This window comes from Bombina bombina, chromosome 11 (assembly GCF_027579735.1).
Source record: "Bombina bombina isolate aBomBom1 chromosome 11, aBomBom1.pri, whole genome shotgun sequence".
Classification (NCBI taxonomy): domain Eukaryota; kingdom Metazoa; phylum Chordata; class Amphibia; order Anura; family Bombinatoridae; genus Bombina; species Bombina bombina.
The window spans coordinates 151774331-151801174 of NC_069509.1; the positions used below are offsets into that span (position 1 = coordinate 151774331).

The 26844-nt window shown below is 41.6% G+C and overlaps 1 protein-coding gene across 3 annotated transcripts in view; it reads right to left on the reverse strand.

Moving 5' to 3' along the window:
• Positions 1 to 26844, reverse strand: part of MAFK (MAF bZIP transcription factor K) — a 53035-nt gene that overhangs the window by 11005 nt on the left and 15186 nt on the right. For all 3 annotated transcript variants that reach the window (XM_053694884.1, XM_053694886.1, XM_053694885.1), the window contains exon 2: positions 26517 to 26596. In XM_053694884.1, coding sequence (XP_053550859.1) covers positions 26517 to 26552 — 36 coding nt within the window. In that variant the 5' untranslated portion in view covers positions 26553 to 26596. The remainder of the gene's footprint in view (positions 1 to 26516; positions 26597 to 26844) is intronic.

Consider the following 26844-nt stretch of genomic DNA (forward strand, 5'->3'; position numbering starts at 1 on the left):
TCTCTTGTAAGGTGTATCCAGTCCACGGATCATCCATTACTTGTGGGATACCAATACCTTGAATGATGGAACTCCGAGGAATTTGTTTAAGATCTTTAGATCCAAAATTGGTCTGAAGGTTCCCTCTTTTTTGGGAACCACAAACAGATTTGAATAAAATCCCTGTCCCTGTTCCTCCTTTGGAACTGGATGGATCCCTCCCATAACTAGGAGGTCTTGTACACAGTGTAAGAATGCCTCTCTCTTTATCTGGTTTGCAGATAATTGTGAAAGGTGAAATCTCCCTTTTTTTTGGGGGGGGGGGAGCCTTGAAGTCCAGAAGATATCCCTGGGACATAATTTCCAACGCCCAGGGATCCTGGACATCTCTTGCCCACGCCTGGGCGAAGAGCGAAAGTCTGCCCCCTACTAGATCCGTTACCGGATAGGGGCCGTTCCTTCATGCCGTCTTAGAGGCAGCAGCAGGCTTTTTGGCCTGCTTACCTTTGTTCCAGGTCTGGTTAGGTCTCCAGACCGTCTTGGACTGAGCAAAAGTTCCCTCTTGTTTTGCATTAGAGGAAGTTGATGCCGCACTTGCCTTGAAGTTTCGAAAGGCACGAAAATTAGACTGTTTGGCCCTATCCTGAGGAAGGGCATGGCCTTTTCCTCCAGTGATATCAGCAATAATCTCCTTCAAACCAGGCCCGAATAGGGTCTGCCCCTTGAAGGGAATGTTAAGCAGCTTAGACTTTGAAGTAACATCAGCTGACCACGATATAAGCCATAGCGCTCTGTGCGCCTGGATAGCAAAACGAGAATTCTTAGCCGTTAGTTTAGTCAAATGAACAATGGCATCAGAAACAAAAGAATTGACTAGCTTAAGTGCTCTAAGCTTGTCAAGTATATCATCCAATGGAGTCGCTACCTGTAAAGCCTCTTCCTGAGACTCAAACCAGAACGCCGCAGCAGCAGTGACAGGAGCAATGCATGCAAGGGGCTGTAGGATAAAACCTTGTTGAATAAACATTTTCTTAAGGTAACCCTCAAACTTTTTATCCATTGGATCTAAGAAAGCAGAACTGTCCTCGACAGGGATAGTAGTACGCTTTGCTAGAGTAGAAACTGCTCCCTCCACCTTAGGAACTGTCTGCCATAAGTCCCGTGTGGTGGCGTCTATTGGAAACATTTTTCTAAAAATAGGAGGGGGAGAGAACGGGACACCTGGTCTATCCCATTCCTTAGTAATAATTTCTGTAAACCTTTTAGGTATTGGAAAAACATCAGTGCACACCGGCACTGCATAGTATTTATCCAGTCTACACAATTTCTCTGGCACTGCAATTGTATCACAGTCATTCAGAGCAGCTAAAACCTCCCTGAGTAACACGCGGTGGTGTTCAAGCTTAAATTTAAATGTAGAGATATCAGAATCAGGTTGCATCATCTTCCCTGAGTCAGAAACATCACCCACAGAAAGAAGCTCTCCTTCTTCAGCTTCTGCATATTGTGAGGCAGTATCAGACTTGGCTCTTAAAGCGTTAGTATGCTCTGTATTTCGTCTAACTCCAGAGCTATCTCGCTTTCCTCTAAATTCAGGTAGTCTGGCTAATACCGCTGACAGTGTATTATCCATGAATGCCGCCATGTCTTGCAAGTAAACGCTATAGGCGCCCTAGATGTACTTGGCGCCATTTGAGAGTGAGTCCCTTGAGCGGGAGTCAAAGGGTCTGGCACGTGGGGAAACTTAGTCAGCATAACTTCCCCCTCGTCAGATTCCTCTGGTGATAAATTTTTTAAAGACAGAATATGATCTTTATTGCTTAAAGTGAAATCAGTACATTTGGTACACATTCTAAGAGGGGGTTCCACCATGGCTTTTAAACATAATGAACAAGGAGTTTCCTCTATGTCAGACATGTTTGTACAGACTAGCAATGAGACTAGCAAGCTTGGAAAACACTTTAAATAAAGTTAACAAGCAAATATAAGAAACGGTACTGTGCCTTTAAGAGAAACAAATTTTATCAGAATTTGAAAAACAGTGAAAAAAGGCAGTAAATCAAACAAAATTTTTACAGTGTGTATAATAAGCTAACAGAGCATTGCACCCACTTGCAAATGGATGATTAACCCCTTAGTTCAAAAAAAACGATAGACTTTTTTTAACAGTCACACCAAACTGCCACAGCCTTGCTGTGGGCCTACCTTCCCCAACAAACATTTTGGAAAGCCTAAGAGCCCTTTAGAGATGTCCTATAGCATTCAGGGGGCTCCTGGAGGAAGCTGGATGTCTCAGTCTGTAAAAGTTACTGCGCAAAAAAGCGCTAAATTAGGCCCCTCCCACTCATAGTAACACAGTGGAAAGCCTCAGGAAACTGTTTCTAGGCAAATTTAAGCCAGCCATGTGGAAAAAACTAGGCCCCAATAAAGTTTTATCACCAAAAGTATATATAAAAACGTTTAAACATGCCAGCAAACGTTTTATATCGTAAATATAAGAGTATTACCTCAGAAAGTAAGCATGATACCAGGCGCTATTAAATCCCTGTATTCAGGCTTACCTTACATACATTTGGTATCAGCAGCATTTTCTAGCATTCACATCTTCTAGAAAAAAATCTTTACTGCACATGCCTCATAGCAGGATAACCTGCACGCCATTCCCCCGCTGAAGTTACCTCTCTCTTCAGTCATGTGTGAGAACAGCAATGGATCTTAGTTACAACTTGCTAAGATCATAGAAATCACAGGCAGATTCTTCTATTTTTCTGCCTGGGACAAAATAGTACAACTCCGGTACCATTTAAAAATAACAAACTTTTGATTGAAGCAAGATAACAGCCACATTTCACCACTTTCCTCTTACTACCTCCATGCTTGTTGAGAGTTGCAAGAGAATGACTGGATATGGCAGTTAGGGGAGGAGCTATATAGCAGCTCTGCTGTGGATGATCCTCTTGCAACTTCCTGTTGGGAAGGAGAATATCCCACAAGTAATGGATGATCCGTGGACTGGATACACCTTACAAGAGAAAATAGGGATGTCTTTTAAAGGTCTATTCTTTAACTGTTTATTTTCTAACATATTGCTGTGAAGCGGGGGAAAGTTATTTCTGCAGATACAAATTCAAAGTTTTGAGAACTACAAAACCCAAGAATGTGATCAGATCTTCTAGATAGAAAACATGTCCAAAACAATCTTATAGAAACCTCTGGGAGAGCATAACATTGTGAATGTATTAACAGAATTAAAAAGGGACACCCAAAGTCAAAATGAAACTTTTATGATTCAGATAGAGCAATCAGTTTAAAACAACTTTACAATTTACTTCCATTAACAAAATGCACAATCTTTTTATATTTACACTTTTTGAGTCACAAGCTCCTATTGAGCATGTACAAGAATTCACAGAATATACGTATGTGCATTTGTGATTGGCTGATGGCTGTCACATGATACAAGAGGAGTGGAAATAGACATAACTTTAAAAAAAATGTTGGGAACAAATCTACTACTCATTTGAAGTTCAGACTCCATGCTATTGCAATGTTTTTTTATATCATGCATTTGTTGATTATGTATACTAGTCTGTGATTGGCTGATGTCAAATAAAAAAACATAATTTATGCTTACCTGATAAATTTATTTCTCTTGGATGATCCGTGGACTGGATACACCACATTACTTGTGGGGTATTCTCTTTCCCAACAGGAAGTTGCAAGAGGACACCCACAGCAGAGCTGTCTATATAGCTCCCCCCTAACTGCCATATCCAGTCATTCGACCGAAAACAAAACAGAGAAAGGAGAAACCATAGGGTGCAGTGGTGACTGTAGTTTAAAAATTAAAAAATACCTGCTTTAAAATGACAGGGCAGGCCGTGGACTGGATACACCACAAGAGAAATAAATTTATCAGGTAAGCATAAATTATGTTTTCTCTTGTAAGGTGTATCCAGTCCACGGATCATCCATTACTTGTGGGATACCAATACCAAAGCTATAGGACACGGATGAAGGGAGGGACAAGGCAGGTGCTTAAACGGAAGGTACCACTGCCTGTAGAACCTTTCTCCCAAAAATAGCCTCCGAAGAAGCAAAAGTATCAAATTTGTAGAATTTTGAAAAAATATGAAGCGAAGACCAAGTCGCCGCCTTGCAAATCTGTTCAACAGAAGCCTCATTTTTAAAGGCCCATGTGGAAGCCACAGCTCTAGTAGAATGAGCTGTAATCCTTTCTGGAGGCTGCTGGCCAGCAGTCTCATAAGCTAAGCGGATTATGCTTTTTAGCCAAAAAGAAAGAGAGGTTGCCGAAGCCTTTTGACCTCTCCTCTGTCCAGAGTAGACAACAAACAAAGCAGATGTTTGACGAAAATCTTTAGTAGCTTGTAAGTAAAACTTTAAAGCACGAACCACGTCCAGATTGTGTAATAGACGTTCCTTCTTTGAAGAAGGATTAGGACACAAAGACGGAACAACAATCTCATGATTGATATTCTTATTAGATACCACCTTAGGTAAAAACCCAGGTTTGGTACGCAGAACTACCTTATCTGAATGGAAGATCAGATAAGGAGAATCACATTGTAAGGCAGATAACTCGGAAACTCTACGAGCCGAGGAAATAGCTACCAAAAAAAGAACTTTCCAAGATAAAAGTTTGATATCTATGGAATGAAGAGGTTCAAACGGAACCCCCTGAAGAACTTTAAGAACCAAATTTAAACTCCATGGTGGAGCAACAGGTTTAAACACAGGCTTGATTCTAACTAAAGCCTGACAAAATGCCTGAACGTCTGGGACATCCGCCAGACGCTTGTGCAAAAGAATAGATAGCGCAGAAATCTGTCCCTTTAAGGAACTAGCTGACAATCCTTTCTCCAATCCTTCTTGGAGAAAAGACAATATCCTGGGAATCCTGACCTTACTCCATGAGTAGCCCATGGATTCACACCAATAAAGATATTTACGCCATATCTTATGATAGATTTTCCTGGTGACAGGCTTTCGTGCCTGAATTAAGGTATCAATGACTGACTCGGAGAAACCACACTTTGATAAAATCAAGCGTTCAATCTCCAGGCAGTCAGCCTCAGAGAAATTAGATTTGGATGGTTGAAAGGACCTTGAAGTGGAAGGTCCTGTCTCAGCGGCAGAGTCCATGGTGGAAAGGATGACATGTCCACCAGATCTGCATACCAAGTCCTGCGTGGCCATGCAGGCGCTATCAAGATCACCGATGCTCTCTCCTGCTTGATTTTGGCAATCAGACGAGGGAGCAGAGGAAACGGTAAAAACACATAAGCCAGGTTGAAGGACCAAGGCGCTGCTAGAGCATCTATCAGCGTTGCCTTTGGGGTCCCTGGACCTGGATCCATAACAAGGAAGCTTGGCGTTCTGGTGAGACGCCATGAGATCCAGTTCTGGTTTGCCCCAACGATGAACCAATTGTGCAAACACCTCCGGATGGAGTTCCCACTCCCCTGGATGAAAAGTCTGTCGACTTAGAAAATCCGCCTCCCAGTTCTCTACACCTGGGATATGGATAGCTGATAGGTGGCAAGAGTGAATCTCTGCCCAGCGAATTATCTTTGAGACTTCTAACATCGCTAGGGAACTCCTTGTTCCCCCTTGATGGTTGATGTAAGCCACAGTCGTGATGTTGTCCGACTGAAATCTGATGAACCTCATTGTCCCTAGATGAGGCCAAGCCTGAAGAGCATTGAATATCACTCTTAGTTCCAGAATGTTTATTGGAAGGAGTGACTCCTCCTGAGTCCACGATCCCTGAGCCCTCAGGGAGTTCCAGACTGCATCCCAAGCTAGAAGGCTGGCATCGGTCGTTACAATTGTCCAATCTGGCCTGCGAAAGGCCATACCTTTGGAAAGATGGACCCGAGATAGCCACCAGAGAAGAGAATCCCTGGTCTCTTGATCCAACCCTGCTTAGCTTCCGAAATCAGACTAGATTGGGTGCATGCAGGGTGGAGTGGCCGCAGGCCTTGAAAAGAAACGTCAGAAGCGTGGATTTGGAGAAAACATAAAATATTGAACTTCCAAGTGTAGAACTATAAAGTCTAGGCTGAACCACTAACCCCCAGGTAGGCTTCTCAGCTGTCACAATGCCCGGCAGGCAAGTGCAGCAAGTCTAATAAGACAAGGCATTGTTCTAACTATTCATCACTGTTGCTAAACCAACAGTACAGAAACAAACATTTTAATCTCAAAATGCTCAAACTGAGATGGACATATCTTACAAAAACCACAATTGTTCTTTAAAAGCATTAATTGTGTAAATAGGAACAGGCATTAAGAACAAGCAATGTTTTAATTTCATAAAAATCACTAAAAACTATGATAAACTATTATATATCAGAGAGAAGAATCATATTACAAAATATATAGCTCTTAAGGGGTTCAACTCTCTAACCTATCCCAGACAAGGGAGCTACTATAAAGTTAGGAAATAATTTATAATAAAAACCATAAGGTGGGGATGAGAAATAAAAAAATAAAAATGGATCATTCTTATCCATGGATCCATAAAGGGCAGTTACCAGAGGGCGGAGCCAGCAGCTGAGGCAGACAGACGCATGTTTCAAGAGCTCTTAGGCCTCTGCTTAATAAAATAGTTTATTTCTCAGAAAAAAGTCTGCTAACTGGACATAAAAACTCTCTCTGACTTGTACAAAGCCAAGATCTGAACTACAGCTGTGAATACCTCAGAAAAGTGCCAACTTAATCCATTGGATACGGGACCCTGCTGCCTTCACTCCTGTAACACCGCTGATCGCTTGCAGCAGAGCCCCCATAGAAGACTAGTGCCCCCAGCTTTTAAGTCCCCGGAGGGTCGGGGCTCCGCTCCGGGGCACCTCTCACAAAAAGACACCCGGTGACCCTTCCGGACCCGATACTCTTGCGCAACAGGACAGCCTAAGTCCCTACCGCACATATAAAGAAAGGCCGCGGACGTGGCGGGTCACCGGTGAATTTATCAACCGGACCGCAGAGCATACTTGCCATCCAGAAAAGCCGAGACGGAGCCGAAGTTCACTACCGCTCACATCGACTGACTTGCAGCCACCCTTTCTACTTGCACCTTGCGATCCGGAGGGTCGGGGCTCCGCTCCGGATCGAACAGCAGACAACGGTGCTCTCAGGTGAAAGACTTCTTGTTCTTACATGCGGTAAGGAAATACCCCCATGACCTAACTCCCCTCCCGATCACCAGACTAACCTGTATCAGGGGCATAATTTCATTACGGGAAGATAGGGGAGAGACTTGGGACCTGAACTGTACCACGCTGACATTTTTGGGCGCGAACTCGCGCCATCTTGGGGCCTTACCTCGTCCCTGCCGAGAGCCATAGGAGAAATCTCACAGTGCAAACCCACCCAATATAAAGTGTGAGAATCTTACACAGGGATAACGATTCCCCCCTCACAAGGCACTCCAGTATCCCACTAGCTTTAGGATAACGGTGCCTGGAAGATAGGCCCAAGCTTAAGCCCTGCTAGTCTGCATCACTTGTGAACCCACAGACCACAACACCGTAGCAGGAAAAGATAAAAGAACAATACCAGCAAAGCCCTAATAAGCTACAGTTTTTTCTTCTAGAACTACATACTCAAAGGGCTACCTAATCTGCACTAGTACCTTAAAATAAATAAGCAGATCCCACATACCCCGGCTGCGCCACAATACTGAAAGTCAGAGTTAGAACAGACCATAATATTTTTTTAAAAGCAGACTCACTGCTCATGGCGTATTAATAACAAGCAAAACCTACAGTTCTCCTTTTCCTTTTCGACCCTCCTTGGGAGAGACACTCTTGCTGCCTGCCTTGTTTGGAGGTGCAGTTAGCCTTGGAACAGGACAGTCCAGGTGGCCAGAACCGGAGGGCTCAGTTACACAACGGAGGAATAGGAGCTGCAGGGACTCACAAGATTTCTCAGAAAATCTTTATCTCACCCCCTCAGCAGGAAAGATAGAGATATGTAGCACATCACTCTGAATGAGGAAAGTAATGGCAAACTAAAGATCTACTTTATCTATACCGACATCACTAAAGATTATGAGCAATTCCATCTAATGTAATTTCCCTAAGCTACTCCAGATCCCGAGTACATATTCCAGCTAGATTAAGCCAATAAACCTTCCACCTTTTGAATAGCAATTGAAAAACACACCGTCCCCTGGACACAAGAAAGCTGCATTACAATGAAAAATAAAACGCAGACAGTCAAAGAATGCTTATCAAAATCTCAAGCAAAGCAAAAAACCCTAGATAAAAGCATCACAACTCAAACCGCTAGCCCTACAAAAAACCCACAAATGGCTATTGAGCACCCCACTGTGTCGATATCCAATAAAGAACTTTTAACACAGATAAAATCATTATTCCAGGAGTAACTAAAATCCGCTATTTCAGAATTAAGACTGGATATCAGAGAAATTGGAGGTCGCACGGCTGAACTAGAAAACAAACTGGATAATATAGTGGAAGAAATCCCCCAGCTACGCCACTCAATACAGGAGAACTCTACCTATATTACTAAATTAGAGGATCACATCGAGGATCTTGAAAACAGATCCCGCAGATCGAATATCCGCATCAGAAACCTTCCGGAATCCTATAAAAACTTAGATGAAACTATCACAGATCTTTTCCATCAACTAGTTCCTGAAGTGGAAGTAGACATGCTACTTATGGATCGTGTGCACAGGGCACTGACAAAGCCACAGCAATTCGCCTCAAGGGACATTATAACTAAACTTCACTACTTTCACATTAAGGAACTCATAATAAAAGCTGCAAGAAATAACCAGACTATCACTTATGATGGACATGATATCCAAATCTTCACTGATTTAGCCCCCATCACACTTCGGAAAAGGAGAGACCTGAAACCCATAACAATAGCCCTCAATGCGGCTCACATCAAATACAGATGGAACTTCCCATTCAAGTTAGTCTTCTCCATCCAAAACACCATGTATAGCTGCACTACTAGGGAAGAAGGCTTTTCATTATTGGCCAAGCTCAAAATTCCAACTGAGAGTTCCAACACACCTGCACCCAGCAAGACTACAAAGAAAAATTCTCAAAGAGAGTGGACGCCGGCCCGTGAAATGGGAAAGACCAAACGAAGAAAACCTACACCAAGCGACCCTAAAGAATCAGAATCTTCATCAGAAGATGAAGACCCGGAGTGAAGTGCTGTAACAATAAGGGACGGTACTGGTAATAACATTGGTGGAAGCAATTAGGCTTCCAGATATCTTAAGGGGCACTGATTAAGTTAACAGTTAAATAAGAGAAGTTCCAGAGACTGATTACCACAGTTTATTGCAATATATGGAACTCATTTATTAGCACCATGTTTGAACTTTTATCTTTGGTTGATAAATAATCAGTGCCCCACTATTTTCTATTTTCTATTTTTGCAGAATGAGATGCCGTCTAGTATCTCGGGATCCCCCCCCCCCCTCCCCATCCATCATCCCCTACCCCCCCTTATTCCTTCCCTGTCCTTACCCTCCATGCATATACCTTCAGCTTCTCCTGCCTCCCCTTCCCTCCCCAAGTTAGAATTGTTCAGATTAATGTATACATTGAATGCATGCCATGTTTCGTTCCTCTACTAGGAATACTTAAGTTAGAATTGCTGACATGTTTATTTTTTTGTTACTTTTACATGTGTTTCTCAAAACTGCTTTGTGTTACAGGATGAGCTTCCCTTTGAAGCCTACATCATTATACGATTACCGGCTGCATAGCTGGTTCCACTTTCTAAGTACCCTCAAAAAATCCTCTTGTCTCCTACCGAGATATACTGTAAGGGCTATCCCACAGCATGGTATCCCACAGCAATCCCACGAGGGTCCCGGCTCTTCGAGTGGTAAGATTCAGCATCAATATGTGAGCATTAAGGTATTCTGTGAACTCCATTCAGGGGGTAAAGATAAGGAAACAATAGCAATATGCCTATCCAGCTATTATGTCCATTAAAATTATATCACATAACGTCAGAGGATTGAACTCTGACATAAAACGCAGAAAGGCCATTAATGAATATAAGTCCCTAAAAGCGCAAATAGTAATGCTGCAGGAGACACACTTTACCAGATCTTACACACCTAAATACTGGGATAAAACATACCCTACACAATACCATTCAATTAATCAAAACAAAAAGTGTGGAGTTACAATTCTCCTCCACTCCTCATTAAACTTTAAAGAAGAATCAGTTATAAGGGACAAAGAGGGGAGATTCTTAATCCTAAAAGGCCTTATACAAGACACCCCGGTCCTACTGGTAAATATCTATGCCCCTAACGAACATCTATCTCCATTCATGTCTAGACTTAGCAAACAACTTACATTCTGGAAAAGGTACAAAACAATTATTGGGGGAGACTTCAATACAACCATGGATGATAATGTAGATAGATCAGTAGTAACTATCTCACAACAAAAAGCACGCAGACCCACTCAGAAAGTTTTAAAAGACTTCACCTTAGATCATAACCTAATAGATAGTTGGCGAACACTCAACACAACAGTAAAAGACTATACATATTTCTCCCCAGTACATAATTCATACTCAAGAATCGACTACATTCTCCTAAGTCAAGTTATGGTGCCCTTATTGATTAAAGCTACAATTATAAATTGCGTTTGGTCAGACCATTCCATGGTGGAAATTACGTTATCAGGAATGATTAACCCAAAGAGAATAAAAGCCTGGACACTCAACCCCAATCTATTACAAGATAAGTTGACACTAAATACAATCCAACAACACATACAGGAGTTTATCACACTTAATAAAAACACTACCTCCAACCCTATCTATGAATGGGGGGCATTAAAAGCCTATGTTAGAGGTCTCTTGATCACAGAATCAAACAAGCGACATAAAATCAAAAACACCCAAATTGAGCAACTGAAATCAGAGATTAATCTCTTAAGAACTAAAATTTTAGATAAGTCAACGAAAGGATTAATGAAACAATTAAAGATTAAAACTGACAAGCTAGATCATCTCTTAAATAAAGATGCAATTAGGACAATCAAAATGATAGACACACAGTACTATATCTACAGCAACAAACCCGACAAAATGTTGGCTAATAAATTGAAAGAAATTACCAGAATTACTACTGTACCCCAATTACAACTATCGGATAATAAAACGACTAATGATCCCCTGTCTATTGCAAATACATTTGCTGAGTACTACCATAAATTATACAATCTCACGCATAACAAAACCGATATAGACAAAACTAAAGAACTCGACACATTCCTAGAAAATAGTTCCTTGCCATCCATAACTGAACAAGATAGGGATTCCCTGAATAGTCCGATCACCCACGAAGAAGTAAAATTAGCCATAAAAACTCTTAAAAGTTCTAAGGCACCAGGGCCAGATGGATACTCGGGAATTTTCTATAAATTGCTGCAACCTATTCTAATACCACAACTAACGAATGTATTCAACTCTATTCTACAAAATAAAGTAATACCCCCCGAGATGTTAACAGCCAGAATCACAGTAATCCCAAAGCCAGGTAAAAATAAGCAGCACTGCCAAAACTACAGGCCTATATCACTGATAAACCAAGACATAAAGCTATTCACCAAAATATTGGCAAATCGATTGAACCCTCTACTTACCAAGGTTATACACTTAGATCAAGTGGGGTTTGTCTCCGGTAGAGAGGCTCCAGACAACACCCGTAAAGTGATAGACTTGATTAATCTCGCCTCAGTCAGAGGGATGCCTTCTCTGTTTCTAGCCCTGGATGCAGAGAAGGCGTTCGACAGAGTTAATTGGCAATATATGTTTGCGGTCCTCAAGAAAACAGGTATTAGGGGTGAATTTCTTGACGCAATCACCAATCTTTACTCAGCCCCAACGGCATTCATTAGGCTATCTGGCTACCAGTCCCAAGCAATACAGATTAAAAACGGCACCCGCCAAGGCTGTCCACTATCCCCCCTATTATTTGCCCTCTGTATTGAGCCTTTGGCAATCAAAATAAGAGATGATCAGAATATAGCAGGTATTAACGATGGAGTAACAGACCACAAATTATCCCTATTCGCGGATGATATCATCTTGTCACTGACTAAACCAATGTTATCTCTTCCCCCCCTATATCATATAATGCGACAATTTAGTAACCTTTCAGGCTACAAAATAAATGAAGACAAGTGCGAGGCCTTAAGCATTAAACTTCCACAGCATACAAAAAAACTACTGGAACTCAATTTTGCATTTAAATGGGCCAAGAAAACTATTAAGTACTTAGGGATAAATCTTCCAACTAACATACATAGTCTCTATCAATCTAATTATACACCCATGTTCAAGCATATTAGAGATTTAATCAGTAAATGGATTAAACTTAAAATCTCTCTGTACGGCAGAATTATTACCACTAAAATGACATTATTACCCAAAATATTATACTTGTTTAGAGCCCTCCCCATCTCTGTCCCACTCTCAGAATTACACAAACTACAAAGAGATTTACTAAAATTCATTTGGCAAGGGAAAAAAGCCAGAATCAATAGAAAAGTTATGTGTACGACTAGAAATGAAGGAGGGGTAGGAGTGCCTAATTTAATCTCATACTACCATGCCGCAAGAATGTCACAGACCATACACTGGTTTAAAGATAATAGTAAGAAGAGTTGGACCCACATTGAGTCGAACATTCTAGAGACAAACCTCCTATCCCGAGCGCTCTGGGCCCCACATCTCTCAAAGCACAAACATAACAGTAAATTTATTGCGATTGAACACACTATCCACATTTGGAAATACCTAAATTCGAAATACACTCTTATCAGAGATAGATCCACACTAACCCCTCTAGTAACGCTTGACACCTCAATAGACATAGAGGTTCAGCAGAAATGGTCCAATAAAGGGCTTTATAGAATAGCAGACGTGATCACAGCAGATAAAGTATTATCTTTTGAACAATATCATAACCTAGATGTTAGTGACAAGAACATATGGTATCATTATTTACAATTGAGGTCGAGGGCGATTGAGATACTAGGTACAGCGAAACCCCCCCCAAACACAAAACTAGAAACACTATGCCTTACAGCCACTCAGGTATCGGGAGTGATATCAACCTTATACTCAATCTTTAATTCCACAGAAAACAAAGGAAAAACACAAACCATCAGTAGATGGGAACGAGACATAGGTAAAGTCTGGCCACTTGAAACATGGTATACAAACCTTAAAAATGGTGATTCCTTTACGCAGAACGCTCAACTTAGAGAAAATTTCATAAAAATTGCATTCAGATGGTACCTCCATCCCACAAGGACACACGAAACAGGGGGTTCACTATCACAGCTTTGTTATAGAGGATGCGGGGAAAGAGGCACATATATCCACATGTGGTGGGAATGTGAGCAAATTAAGGAAACCTGGGACTACACCTCACGACTTTTAAGTGCAATCTTCCAAAAACAAATAACATTAACGATAGAGCAAGCCCTGCTTCATTTCCCAATCCCAGGAATTCCAAAGACCCACCTTAAACTAGTCATGATGGTTTGCACGGTAGTTAAAATCAGCATAGCCCAATTCTGGAAATCCACTCCACCTGATGTATCCTTTATCTATAACAAATTAGAGTATCATTACAATATGGCAAGTGCAGCAGCCGAAACCCTTAACGATACTGAAAGATTCCTCACTAGATGGGAACCTTTTATAATGTACCATGAGTCAAAAAGAAAAACTACCCAGAATAATACTCATGCTCCAGATCCCACAACTTAAAAAAAGAGCCGGGGCCCATGATGAGGACAAACGTAAGGATGGTGTAGAGCATATAAATTCCCTGTTTTCACTGAATTGTAAACTATGGATAGATTTTATTTATGCCGAGGTTATATACTGTAAAATATGAACATTATGAAGAAAAACGATTGACACATGTATTTTATTTTATTTTATTCTATATGATTTAATTTTATTTGTTTTGTTATATGTAAAACTTCAATAAAAACAATTCAACATAAAGTGCAGTTACCGTCCATAGGGATTGAAGGTCTCTGAGCCAAAGTAGAAAAACTCCCTTCTACTTAGGACACTGTGCATTTTAATGAAGTCATTATATAAAAGGACGGGAGACAGGGAGGATTATATCCCTAGCTTCTCCTATTCCTGTGAAAATATACAAGGCACAAAATCATATAGTTTACCAAAAATGTTAAAGGTTGACGACAGGGGTATCGATGTCGTCCAAGAAGTCAAAACCTCCTATAACAGTACACAAGGTGTGCAAGCATACATCTGACGGAGAGGACTTCAGCATCAGACAAAGGAATTATATTGTCCAAAACTGAGATTTCACCTTCAGAAATTAATGCGGATCAGAAACCTTACAATCTTAACTTTAAATGTCCTCTTGCATTTTCCCTATAGTAAGGAAAAAACAGACCAAGCTGCAGATACTTCAGGGGAAATCTGAGCTGTCAATTCTATATGCACAAACACTCCTCCTGGAGATAGTTAAGAACCGCAGGGCACTGCATGTGACGCCATAAAGGTTTGGGATGTTTGAGAAACTGTGGTATAGCCATAACAGTATAATCCTGTGAGACATAAAATTCATAGAAATTACCTCTTGGTACATAAGCCTCTCTGTTAAACTTTGAATAAGAGACAGAATCTGTCTCCCTGTTAACTCCTTCCTGTCCTGAAGGATATTAACCTTTAGTCTCCATGTCACAAGTTATATAGTGCCTGCTCACTGCCATAAAAACCTTCTGCTGAAGGATTATGTGTCCCAAAGAAAATGCAGATTAAAGCAATAGAAGCTTCTTACAGAGACCTCTAGAAACAGAAAGATCAGAGTAAACCTACTCAGGCTTCCTAGTCAAGGGCAGCAACAGGTCAGGAAAAAAAAAAAAAAAAAAAAAAAAAAAAAAAAAAAGCAGTGAGGCCCACCTCACAAGTTCCTAACTACTTAAAAGCTACCACTGCCCTACTGAAGAGACTAACGTGGAGTACGGCTAGAGCCAATCTTGAGAGGAAAGATCAGAGCAAACCTACTCTGGCTTTCAAAATAATAAAATCTTGATTGAAGTGAAATAAATCCAAACTTCACAAACACTAAAAACTTCACCTCCTCATTGCACCAAAGCAAAGAGAATGACTGGGGGTTGTGGAAGGGAAGTGATACTTAACAGCTTTGCTGTGGTGCTCTTTGGCTCCTCCTGCTGACCAGGAGGAACAGTAATTGATGATTCAGTGGACTCGCCGTGTCTTAAGAAAGAAAAGGCCCCCACCAGATGGAGAATTAGATGTGCCGCAGGGAACTGCATGTGAAGCAGTTTGAGTAGACAGGGCAGAAATCTCTTGGGTCATAGAATCCTGAGAGGTTGATGGCTCAAAGGGACTAATTGCACTATTGATATTGGCAGACTTAGCTCCCTTCTTAGACTTTAAAACAGTGCTTAGGCAATTGGAACAAAATTGAGCAGGCAGGCAAATCACAGCCTCCTCACAATATAAACAAGTATTATTCACTATAGAAGGAGTGGAACCCTCTAACGTAGTATCAGAATCCTCCATAGCTATGGTATGTAATTCCAGAGATGGAATAAAAAAAATTAAAAAAAAAGCACATTACAAAAACAAGCGTTTTTTAAATTAACCATGCACCTTTGCAATCCCAATGGCTGGGGCACTCACCACCTCCTAGACCCAGACAAATGATCAATGAAACACTCTCCTCAGGAGTGCTGTCTGCAGCAGGATCGCAAGGAAGTGAAAGAGGCCGCACCCAGTCACGTGGTGCGCAAGACAGGACTTCCCCTGCTATGCAAAAGAGTGTTAAGCTAATATGAGCTGTGCAACACTCAAAAACAAAAGTGAAACCTCTCTGTTCCCAAGCCAAAAGCACAGAGTCTTATGAGCTCAAACCTAATGCAGAACATAAAAATCCCCATAACTGTTCCCAATAATCTCCCTAAAGGAGATATTAACCTTTGATCCTATTGAAGTATAGAGGAGTCACACTGTGACCCTATAGAGGAGTCCCTGCTATAACAAAGCAGACTAAGGGCTAGATTTATCAAGCCCCTACGGCAGCAAGTTCTCACAAGAACTTGCTCGCCGTGATTTATCAAGCAGTGGTCACCAGACCGCTGCTTCCCTAAGCTCTTCGCCACCTCTAAGGTGGCGAAATTCAATCTCCTCGGTCGAGTCCAACCGAGGAGAATGACAGCTCCTGCCCGCGCGTGATTGGCTGTGCGCGGGCAGGATTGCACGCGAGCGCAAAATTGCGCTCGTGTGCAATATTGATTACTTACGGGTAATTTCGCTCCGCCACAGGCGAGCTGAGGCGTACAGGGGCGCGTATACGTGCCCCTGTACGCCTCAGCTATGATAAATCTAGCCCTTAACCTCTAGGATCCATGCTGTGGAACAGATACAGCCTCTCAAGTGTGACAGTTTTGTAGCGACGCTCTGACAGGGACCTGAGTGATTAAAAGCAAGCAGTGAAACTCGTCAACAACACGAATTCCTCAGGAGTTGTTAGCTAACAACCTGGATGGTTTCGCAGTAAAACTTTCTCTGTATCTCCAGACTAACTTATCAATACTCTCACTGAGAGGTTTATATGATTACTTAAAACTCCAGTCCTCGGAGGCGGAGTTTGCCATACTAGGAAGTGGTCGCACTACAGAAGAGCTCTGCAGACCAACTTTGGTTTTTCTATTTTTTTTACCCTCTAAAAGCTGTTTATTTATTCCACCCTACCTCTCTAAACTTCTCAGGACTACCACCCTACAATTTGTGAACTCAGATTTCGCACAAATCCCCGGAGATCCTAATTTATTTGGGAAATTTTTTGCTGCGCCACACGCCGCTGTGGTGCTCTTCACTATAAACTTCCGGATCTATAACTCCTGGGAGCACAGCTTGTATCCAGCTCTCCGGTGTTACCGCATTTGATCTGCGACTCTCATCACAAGCCCCAGGGACTCTGCTAACAAATACCGGTAACTACGACCGACTACCCACGGTCATTAGCAAACCGCAACCACCCGGAGCAAGTCAGAAGGCGGCACTCTCTCCTGTACTATCGACCGGGTGTCTCCTTGTCTCCCGGTGCAGCGCTAGTACCTCACACATCTGCCCTGCTTCATCGGACACACGGAGTGTCCCCACTCAGACTGAGACACATCTCTGAGCCCATCGACCCGAGGAGCTTATTGGAACGATCGCAGACTAAACACTTAGGGTAAGCTGTACTCACGTGGGGCAATCCCATTACTCCCCATACTAGATACCAGGCTATATACCCCGCTAGACAAAACCAGGCTACAACAACTATTGAACTTTTACTGAAAACACTGCTGGAATACCCCCTGTAAAATCTCCAAACTTTACACTACCTGGCAATTTCATTACAGTGTGACTTTATTGGTTATCCACACCAGTTAGACTTCAGTTAAGGCAGCAGATCCAGCCTGTGTGTTTAGATGCTTCCACGTGGGACAGTTTTACATCCTATACATACCAGATAACAGATTATATACCTTACATAAGCTCAAGGTTCAACTATTGCTCCTTTCTGAAAACTCATTTATAAGAGCTGCTAACTCTTTATTGACTAGTAAATAAATTGGAGTGGGACTTTATACATTATTTATATCTGCACTACTTAATATCAGCACTCAGTGCCGGGAGACAGGGGCCAGAAAACCCCACACCTCCAGCATTGCTGGCTCCTATACAGATAGCTGGTTTGTTTATCACCCTTCAGCACCATCTTAGGAGAGATACTATTCTCTTTTCATCCCTTCTTGCTGCTGCAAGTACTTCACTTGCTCTGGAAGTGCAACACTCACAAAAGTATACCTACTGCCAATTTCTTTTTTTTTGTATTTGGAAGGATCTTACTCTGAGGTCACCATTATATTTGGCTTCATTGAGGACTGTTTGCTCTTCTATACCTGACTGAGTAACTGGAATCTTGTCGGCTGTATTGCAATTCCTAACTGGCCCCCCCCCCCTCCTATACTCCATAAGGTTAAGATAACCGCTGCTATACACCTCAGACCTCTCTCCCCCTCCCGTCGGCCCACTGTGCCCACGGGTCATACCCCATACTTCCCTTTCCTTACTCGCTCGGCAGAGAGCAATCCCCCGGGGAGAGAGCCATCTGACAAATTGACCCCTCACTGGGCGCCTTCAATCAAAATCTGTACGAAGTCTGGTGAGAAATAAATTAGTGTCAGTGAGAGATTCACACTAACCAGCGCTCTTGACTTTTTGCTAGCAGCTCACTCTCTCATGTTGGGCTAGGCACCACCGCCAGGAGGGGTGCCTGACATATACTCTCTGCTTCACGATACGTTACTGCTCCCATAACCAGAACCTCTCGACTATATCTCTAATTTGCTGGCTCTATTATGAGTAAGATGGCCCACACAGAGAAAAAAGCAGAAACATGGGGACATGCCAAAACGGACTCTCTCAGACCATTTCCCACACAAGAATACTTTTGACCAGGATCTATCAGATGATGACTCAAGAGACTCCATTATTTCCACTAAGGATTCTTCCCGACCTCTCTCCCTCTCTGCAGAAAGGGTTTCTCACTCCTCCTCTTCTATTCTCGAATCCATTAAAGACCTCTCAAATAAAATGGACTCACACTATACCTCTCTGAAGCAAGAGCTCAAAGCCTCGGTCTGTGAGCTAAAGAGGGATATCTCTCAATTGGGAGAGAGAACAGATTCTCTGGAAAAGAAGCAAGAAGATCTTCATGTCGACCATTCCAATCTGTTATCCTATGCCCAATCACTAGCTGAAATGATATCTGGTCTCGAGACCAAACTGGCAGATCAGGAAGACAGATCACGCCGGAACAACCTCAGAATACGAGGTATCTCTGAGGAAGTCAATCCGTCGGAACTACCAACTCATCTACAGTCCCTCTTCACAGAGCTTCTGGGTCCTACCCCCCCTCAGGAATACCTCATTGATAGAGCTCATAGGGTTCTTAGACCACGGAACGCACCAATGGGCTCTCCCAGAGATGTAATTGTGCGGTTACATTATTTTACATTTAAAGAAAAAGTCCTCAGGGCTTCATTCCTGAATAAGAGTCTGAAAGATCCATTCCAGGAAATAAAGATTTTTCCAGATCTTTCTACTCATACTCTGTCCAGAAGAAGACTCTTCCACCAAGTCACTCAATGCCTTTGTAACAATGGCATCAAATACAGATGGGGCTTCCCTGTTCGCATATTTTTTCAATACAATGATTCCTCCTATACCATCACCACTCTTGAACAAGGCTTCCAGGTTCTACAGTCCCTGAAACTTCTTACGGCTGACAACCCTTCTTCTGCCCCCCAGGATACCTCAAAAGAGCTTAATCCCACAGCAGCTACCTGGCAATCTCAACAACAAGCTTTCAGTCTTCCAGGGGAGGACCCCCACCTCCTCCACCTCCGAAGAGACTCCAGATGTGAAGACGAAGTAGCAATCCGCAATATGCTGAGACTCTCCTTGACGACTCTTTCAAGGTACTCTAACTACTGGACTGCCCCCCCTTTCATTCATTGCCTTCATATGGTATTTTCACCCCTCTCTCCCTATGGATGATCCCCCCTCAAAGACACTCTCTATTTCCCTTGGACTCTTAGTAAACAGAGACTTGAAGAAGATGGATGGGTAACGTAAATGTACCTCATATTTGTTGATACCTAGAATTCTCCACCTAGCTTACATGTCTTGATTTTTATTGTATTGTTACACCTAGCTACTCTGCACTACCTACCATCTGCTTATTCAACCCTCACCTCCATTCTTGGAGCTTTCTCTCAGACCAAACCAGAGTATGTCTACAGATTACACATACTTATTAATCTAACCTACCCGTTTTTTTTTTAGGAATACACAGTAAACATTCCTCACGTGACACATCCTCTAGGTCTAACAACCCACCGAAATTTAACACCCTATTTTAATCTCTGGAGATGTTTCCCCCCCTTTTAATATTAGCAGGCAACCAAGTTTATGGTAGCGGTCTCCCTAGTCTCCTATCATCTAACTGACTTTGACCACTATTTACCATAGAACACATATATATACTTCTTATATTGATCTACCTGAAAAGTAGCTTATGCTTACATATCACCCCCATATCCGCATACCCCATTCACATTCCCTCGCGTCACGTATCCCACATTAAGATAAACTAAATAGCATCCAATAAATTAATACACGCCTCACCCCCTATATAGTAGTTCTAACTTTAAGTTGTCATTCCAACATCACTGGAACACACTAGATAGAGCTACTCTTCTGAGCTATAAATCTCTCTAATCCTACTCTTATAGTCTTTTTTCTTTTCTGTTTAGTTCAGAAATGTAGTGGATGCTTTTAAGAAGCCCTCCTTATGACATTATTGTTTGGTGTATTCTCACCCTGTTTTATATGTTATACTTAAAATGTTTGCAATGTTTGAAATGTTATTTATGGTTATTGTATCGTACTCTGTTAGTGCTAGACACCCTTACTCCCTTTCATGGTTACAGTCTCCACTCAACATTGTTATCCCTAGATCATCCCTTTCCTTTCGCTCTTCAACCTTTCAAGTGTAGTAGAGCCTCAGTCAGGCACCCCTCCCCCCCCTCTTGGCTTTCCTTTTTCTTTTATTATTATCTCTATTTTTCTGTACTTCACATACACTAATCCCACCCCCTTATCCCCCTCTCGCGGGCCCATATCCCTCTCGCTAGAGACTTTTTAATACCAGATCCTTTTCACCTATAGTCTTCGCTACTCTTACATCACAGTATTTAACCCTAAGCCCCTTCTTTCTATTAACCCCCCCCTTCAGATTTTTCTTTATTTTCCTCCTTATCCCTTTCTTATACTCTAAGGTCTGCATCTCTCTCCCTTAGCCACGTAACATTTCCATTAAAAGTTTATAAGCTAAGCAACTCTAGCCTCCCGTTGCTTTCCCCTCCCACCTCCCCTTTATCCCCCAATTCGAGCGGCTCTCGCCCGCTGCATCCCTTTCCCTTAACTTGTTTAAGTGGGCTCTTCGTAATTAATAAGAATTATTTTTCTCCTTTAACATTACTCTCCCGTAGTTTCTTAAACTTGAAGAAACATAATCTAACCTCTACAATGGCAGAATTGAAGTTAATAACTCTTAATTCCCAAGGGCTCAACTCCCCGACCAAACGTAGTTTACTGCTCAACATGCTTGCACGTAACAAAATTGACGTAGCCTTTATTCAGGAGACACATTGGATAACTAACACAGATTTCACACATACATACAGGAAATTTCCTACAGTAGTCACCTCGTCATTTCACTCCAAATCTAGAGGGGTCGCTATTTTGATTAGCTCTTCTATTGTGTATGAAGAGATTTATGTAGAAAAAGATACCCAAGCACGCTTTTTAATTTTAATTTGTAAACTTAATAACAAATTATTTACATTGGTAAATATCTACGCACCCAACTCAGGACAAATTCGTTTTCTCAGATTACTTCTGGAGTCGGTCTCGGCTGTGACCCAAGGGGAACTGATCCTGGGAGGAGATTTTAATCTTATTTGGAACCCCCTAGTTGATAGAATAGGCCCCCAGATTTCCACCTCGGAGAGGACACTACGTCCGCTTGCGCATGCCTTCCAAAACCTAATTAAACAGTATGACCTCTATGACGTCTGGAGAGCGATACATCCCAACAGACGAGAACACACCTTCTACTCAGCTCCCCATAGATCCCATACTCGGATTGATTTCTTTTTCTTAAGTTCACGCCTCTTATATTCGGTCTCAGACGCAACAATCTCAGTCTTCTCGTGGTCGGACCACGACTCTCTGACCATCGAAATAGGTAACCCGCCCTCACATACTGTGGGCATCACATGGCGCCTCAGAGACTTCTTAGTCACCATCCCCTGGATCAAGGCGGAGACTCTATCAACCCTCACCACCTTTCTGAGTATCAATCGCACTCCTCTTATATCTGAGGAGGTGCTTTGGGCCACTCTCAAGACATATCTCAGGGGTTTCTTTATTGACAAGCATAGCCAGATTAAGAGAGCACGAAGAAACTCTCTTGCATCTCTTAACTGTCAATACAGAACCCTGAAACTGGAACTCTCTAACTCTTACTCTGCTACAGTAAGTGATCAACTCTTAGAGATCTCCAAACAGATAAAAGACTTGGAGGTTGATGAAACTCAACGTTTGTTAGATAAACTCAAACAAGTTTATTATCACAATAATAATAATAATAATAATAATAATAATAATAAAGTCTCTACTTTACTGGCCAGAAAACTGAGACATAGGACAGCGCAAGCCAAAATCACCTCTATAAATACCCCTTCTGGCTGTGTTACGTCTCCAGCTGATATAGGAGAGGCCTTTAGACACTTTTATCACCAACTATATAATTTAGATTCCTCAGACTCTACAAAAACTCTTGATCCAGCTGGTATACGCAGATACCTCGCTTCCCTAGACCTCCCTCAAATAGCCCATACGGATTCAGTGGCTCTTAATTCTCCTGTTTCTCTTGAAGAAGTTACCTTAGCCGTCAGAGATCTTAAAACGGCGAAGTCACCGGGACCAGACGGTTTTACGAGTCAATTTTATAAATCTTTTTCCCCCCAAATCTCTCTGATTCTTTGCAAGGTATTTAACGAGGTGTTCAACAAAGGACATTTCCGAAAGGAGTTCCTTGAGGCCTCCATTACCACTATATTAAAAGCAGGTAAAGACCCCCAAGACTGTGGGAGCTACCGCCCAATCTCCTTGCTTAATATCGATACTAAACTTTACGCCAAGATATTAGCAAACCGGCTTGCCTAAATTACCCCCACTCTGATACACCCGGATCAAGTGGGCTTTATCCCTCGTAGGGAAGGTCCTGACGCCACTCGGCGCATTTTAGACATACTGCTGGAAAGCGCTAAGGGAGATGCCCCCACGTTAGCCCTGTCATTAGACGCTGAGAAAGCCTTTGACAGGGTGAGGTGGGAGTACTTATGGGAAACCCTACGTGTCTTTGGAATTCCGGAAAAATTCATCATCGCGATTCAGGCTTTATACTCCTGTCCATCGGCCAGGGTTAAGGGATTAGGTTTCCAATCCAATACTTTTGATATTACCAACGGGACGAGACAGGGCTGCCCCCCCTCCCCGCTCCTGTTCGCCTTTTCCATTGAGCCTCTAGCACAAGCCATAAGAATTGATCCGAATATCTCCGGCTTCCCTGCCAGCTCCCACCAACACACCATTTCTTTATATGCGGACGATTTAACTCTCCTACTTACTGACCCACTTAGGTCGCTCCCAGCTGTTTTCAAACTCATCTCTAAGTTCGGAACCCTAAGCCACTATAAACTAAACCTAGCTAAAACTCAAGCTCTATACCTTAACATCCCACCTCAGGATTTCAGCATTCTACGCGAAAGATACATGTTCCAGTGGTCCCCCCATTCTCTAAAATTACTAGGTATTCATCTCTCCCCCAATGTCTCTACAGTTATCCTAAAGAATTTTACAGAGAGACTTCCTGATTGGAAAAAGCTACTAGATTCATGGGATCTTCGTGATATCTCCTGGACTGGTAGAATTGCAGCCATTAAAATGTCTTATATTCCTAAACTCGTTTACCTATTTCGCACAATCCCACTTAATCTGCCTCGCCCACTCCTAAATAAACTCCAGAGCCTCATCACCAACTATGTTTGGAAAGGCAAGAGACCTCGTACGTCGAGACAAACCCTTCAAAAGACCCTGTGATAGAGGAGGCCTGGGCATGCCTAATATTCTCTACTACCAAGCTGCTCGCTTAGGCCATTTGATTGAATGGGGTTGTACTGATAGCTCTGCCCTATGGAGGGATATCGAACAGTCTCTTCTCCCCCTGGGAGTGAGATTAATAGATCTTCCTTGGATTCCCTCCCATTACTGGGAAAATCTCCTTACTTCACACCCGGTCATCCTGGACACCCTTAAATTCTGGGATCAGACTAGACATTTGACCTTGATCGCTCCTCACCCTTCTCCGTACCAAACCATAGCTAGTGTTCTTTTTTGTTTACCTGATATCCATGTCCACTCCTGGTCCTCCTTTGGAGCTGACCGTATTTTGGACCTCTATGATCATTCTAGTAGTATGTCTCATACTTCGATTTGTAATAAATTCCGGATCCCAGCTCAGTTACAATTTGAGGCCTTCCGACTCTCTTCCATAATCAGGTCATGGGGATTCCCTAGGGAACACATTAGAACTGCTACGAAATGGGAACAGCGATGGTCCTTATCTCACAAGACTAAAGGAACCTTGTCATTCCACTATGAGACACTATTAGACCCCTCCTCTCTACCAACAGTCTCACAATTCATAGCTTGGGAAACTGAACTTAACTTCACGGTTGAGGCCGACTCCTGGTATAGAGAACTGAAATCCACTAGAAAGTTATTACATTGTACATCCCTTTGGGAACTCCATTACAAAATCTCAGTCCGTTGGCATCTAGTTCCAGCAACCCTCCACAGGATATTCACTTCTCACTCTCCCTCCTGCTGGAGAGGCTGTGGTCAACTAGGAACCCAGGCACATATCTCGTGGTTCTGCCCCCGACTCACCTCTACATGGCTCTGGGTAACTAATCTACTACACTCCCTGGGCATAATTTTACAACTTAGTCCCCAAATTGCCTTGCTACACCTCAACTTTCCAGCACTCTCACCTACACATAAAGCCCTATCCATCTATCTCCTGATGGCCACTAAGTTAGAAATCGCTAAAGCATGGAAACAACTTACCCCTCCCAGTACCTCGCAGATTATAGCTACAGTCAACTACGTATCGAGAATGGAAGCTTACTCCCATTCAGCCCTAGATAAACTAGATTTTTACCACGCCACTTGGGCTCCCTGGTGGGAAAAATTTTCCTTCTAATCCAGTTTGACATTAACTTCACCCTAGCCGCCTCCTTCAGAGGCATCTTTCCACTAATGCAGCATTTAACTAATTCTCTCCCACTATATACTCCTATTCAGCACCATCCTCTTTGACTCAATATCCTACTTATCTATTCATACATTTCTTTATTTATCCTCTTTTAATGCGTTTCTGTTCCTTCACTCATTACCCTACTGTTCTATTTGAGACTACCCTATGAGAGCATATATCCCCACTTACCTTTACTGTTATTGTAATGATCTTTATTAATATAAAAACGAGGAAAAAGTTAACTGAAATGCCATGCTACATTGGAATAGGGTTTACAGCGATACTTCTGACTCTGCATGTGTTGTTATCACTATTGCCCTTTGTCTGTATTCTTGAAAATGTCACATCTGTATGGTATCTTTGTATCTTGTGTTTCTTTTTTACTTTTTTTTTTCCTCAAATAAAAACTTATTTAAAAAAAAAAAAAAAAAATAAAAAAAAAAAAAAAATAAAAACTCCAGTCCTCTCTTGAAGGGAACATACCCATTACAGGACTATCCAAATATGACACTTCTCTGCCACCTCCTCTAGTGATGAAAGGCAAAGAATGGGAGGATAGGGGAAGTGGGAGGGATATTTAAGCCTTTGGCTGGGGTCTCTGCCTCCTCCTGGTGGCCAGGTGTTGTATTTCCCAACAGTAAGGAATGAAGTCGTGGACTCTCCCTGCCTTATGGAAAGATAATTATCTGTAATAACAATGCTTTTTCTTTAGTTTTTTTTTATGGTTGATTTAGTATAACCATGAAAAAATATATGTCACCCGTATCCCTTTCAATACTCTCTACTGTTAGTAAATACTGGGAAAGGATATCAAGTATGGAGAAAATCTACTGAGCCTACCTAGGAGGGCTTTTCAACAAAGGATACAAAAAAAAATTAAGTTTAACATAAATGGAAAGTTTCTTAAAATTGCTTGTTTTATCTGTAACTGAAATATATGAAAAAAGTCCCTTGATTGCAAATAATTTATTCATTTTGGACTATTGCCATTATAAATAAAGTTTTAAATATTAAAAATTAACACAAAAATTATCTATACAATATGCAAACTTTTGTATTACCTAGTCAAGCAATTTTTGTTAGTCTTTATAGCATAACATTACTTAAAAATTAAAAAAAAAAAAAAAAAGAAGGGGATTTAGATAGAGCATACAACCAAGAAAAAGAAAAAAAATCCCATACATACACACACATCCACAAAAAAAAAAAAAAAAAAAATACACATACACACACATATACACATATACACATACCTGCATTACAAATGAGACATTTGGGATTTTTTTTTTTTTTTTTTTAAAAAAGGGAGGTCGGTCTAACTTGGTTAAAAGGATTTCAGAAAATGTTTGCATTGCAGCAAAGTGATTTGTCTAGAGAATAATGGAACATACAGGGTTGATATTATTTCCAGCATTTTGGAAGTGACAATTGAATGATAAAACAACATGATGTAGAGATAAGACTAGTTTCTCACCTTTAATGCCTTGTTTGGTTTGGGATTAGTCGTCATAACCTGTAAACAATCACCAGGACAGAACGGTGCAGAAAAAGCAACTAGAAAATTAAAAAACACAACAAAGATCTGATCAACACTATATCATCAAGATATTAAAAATATTAAATAAAAAAAATAAAAAATATTCAGTGTCTGAATTACAAGTTACTATCATTTATATCTACTTACTATAGAATTAAACAAAATTCTAAAAAAATAAAATACAAGACTAAAGCAGATATTATTTACACAAGGAAAAAAAAATAATAATACACCTTTAATATCCGTCAAGGTTATAGAAAAACAG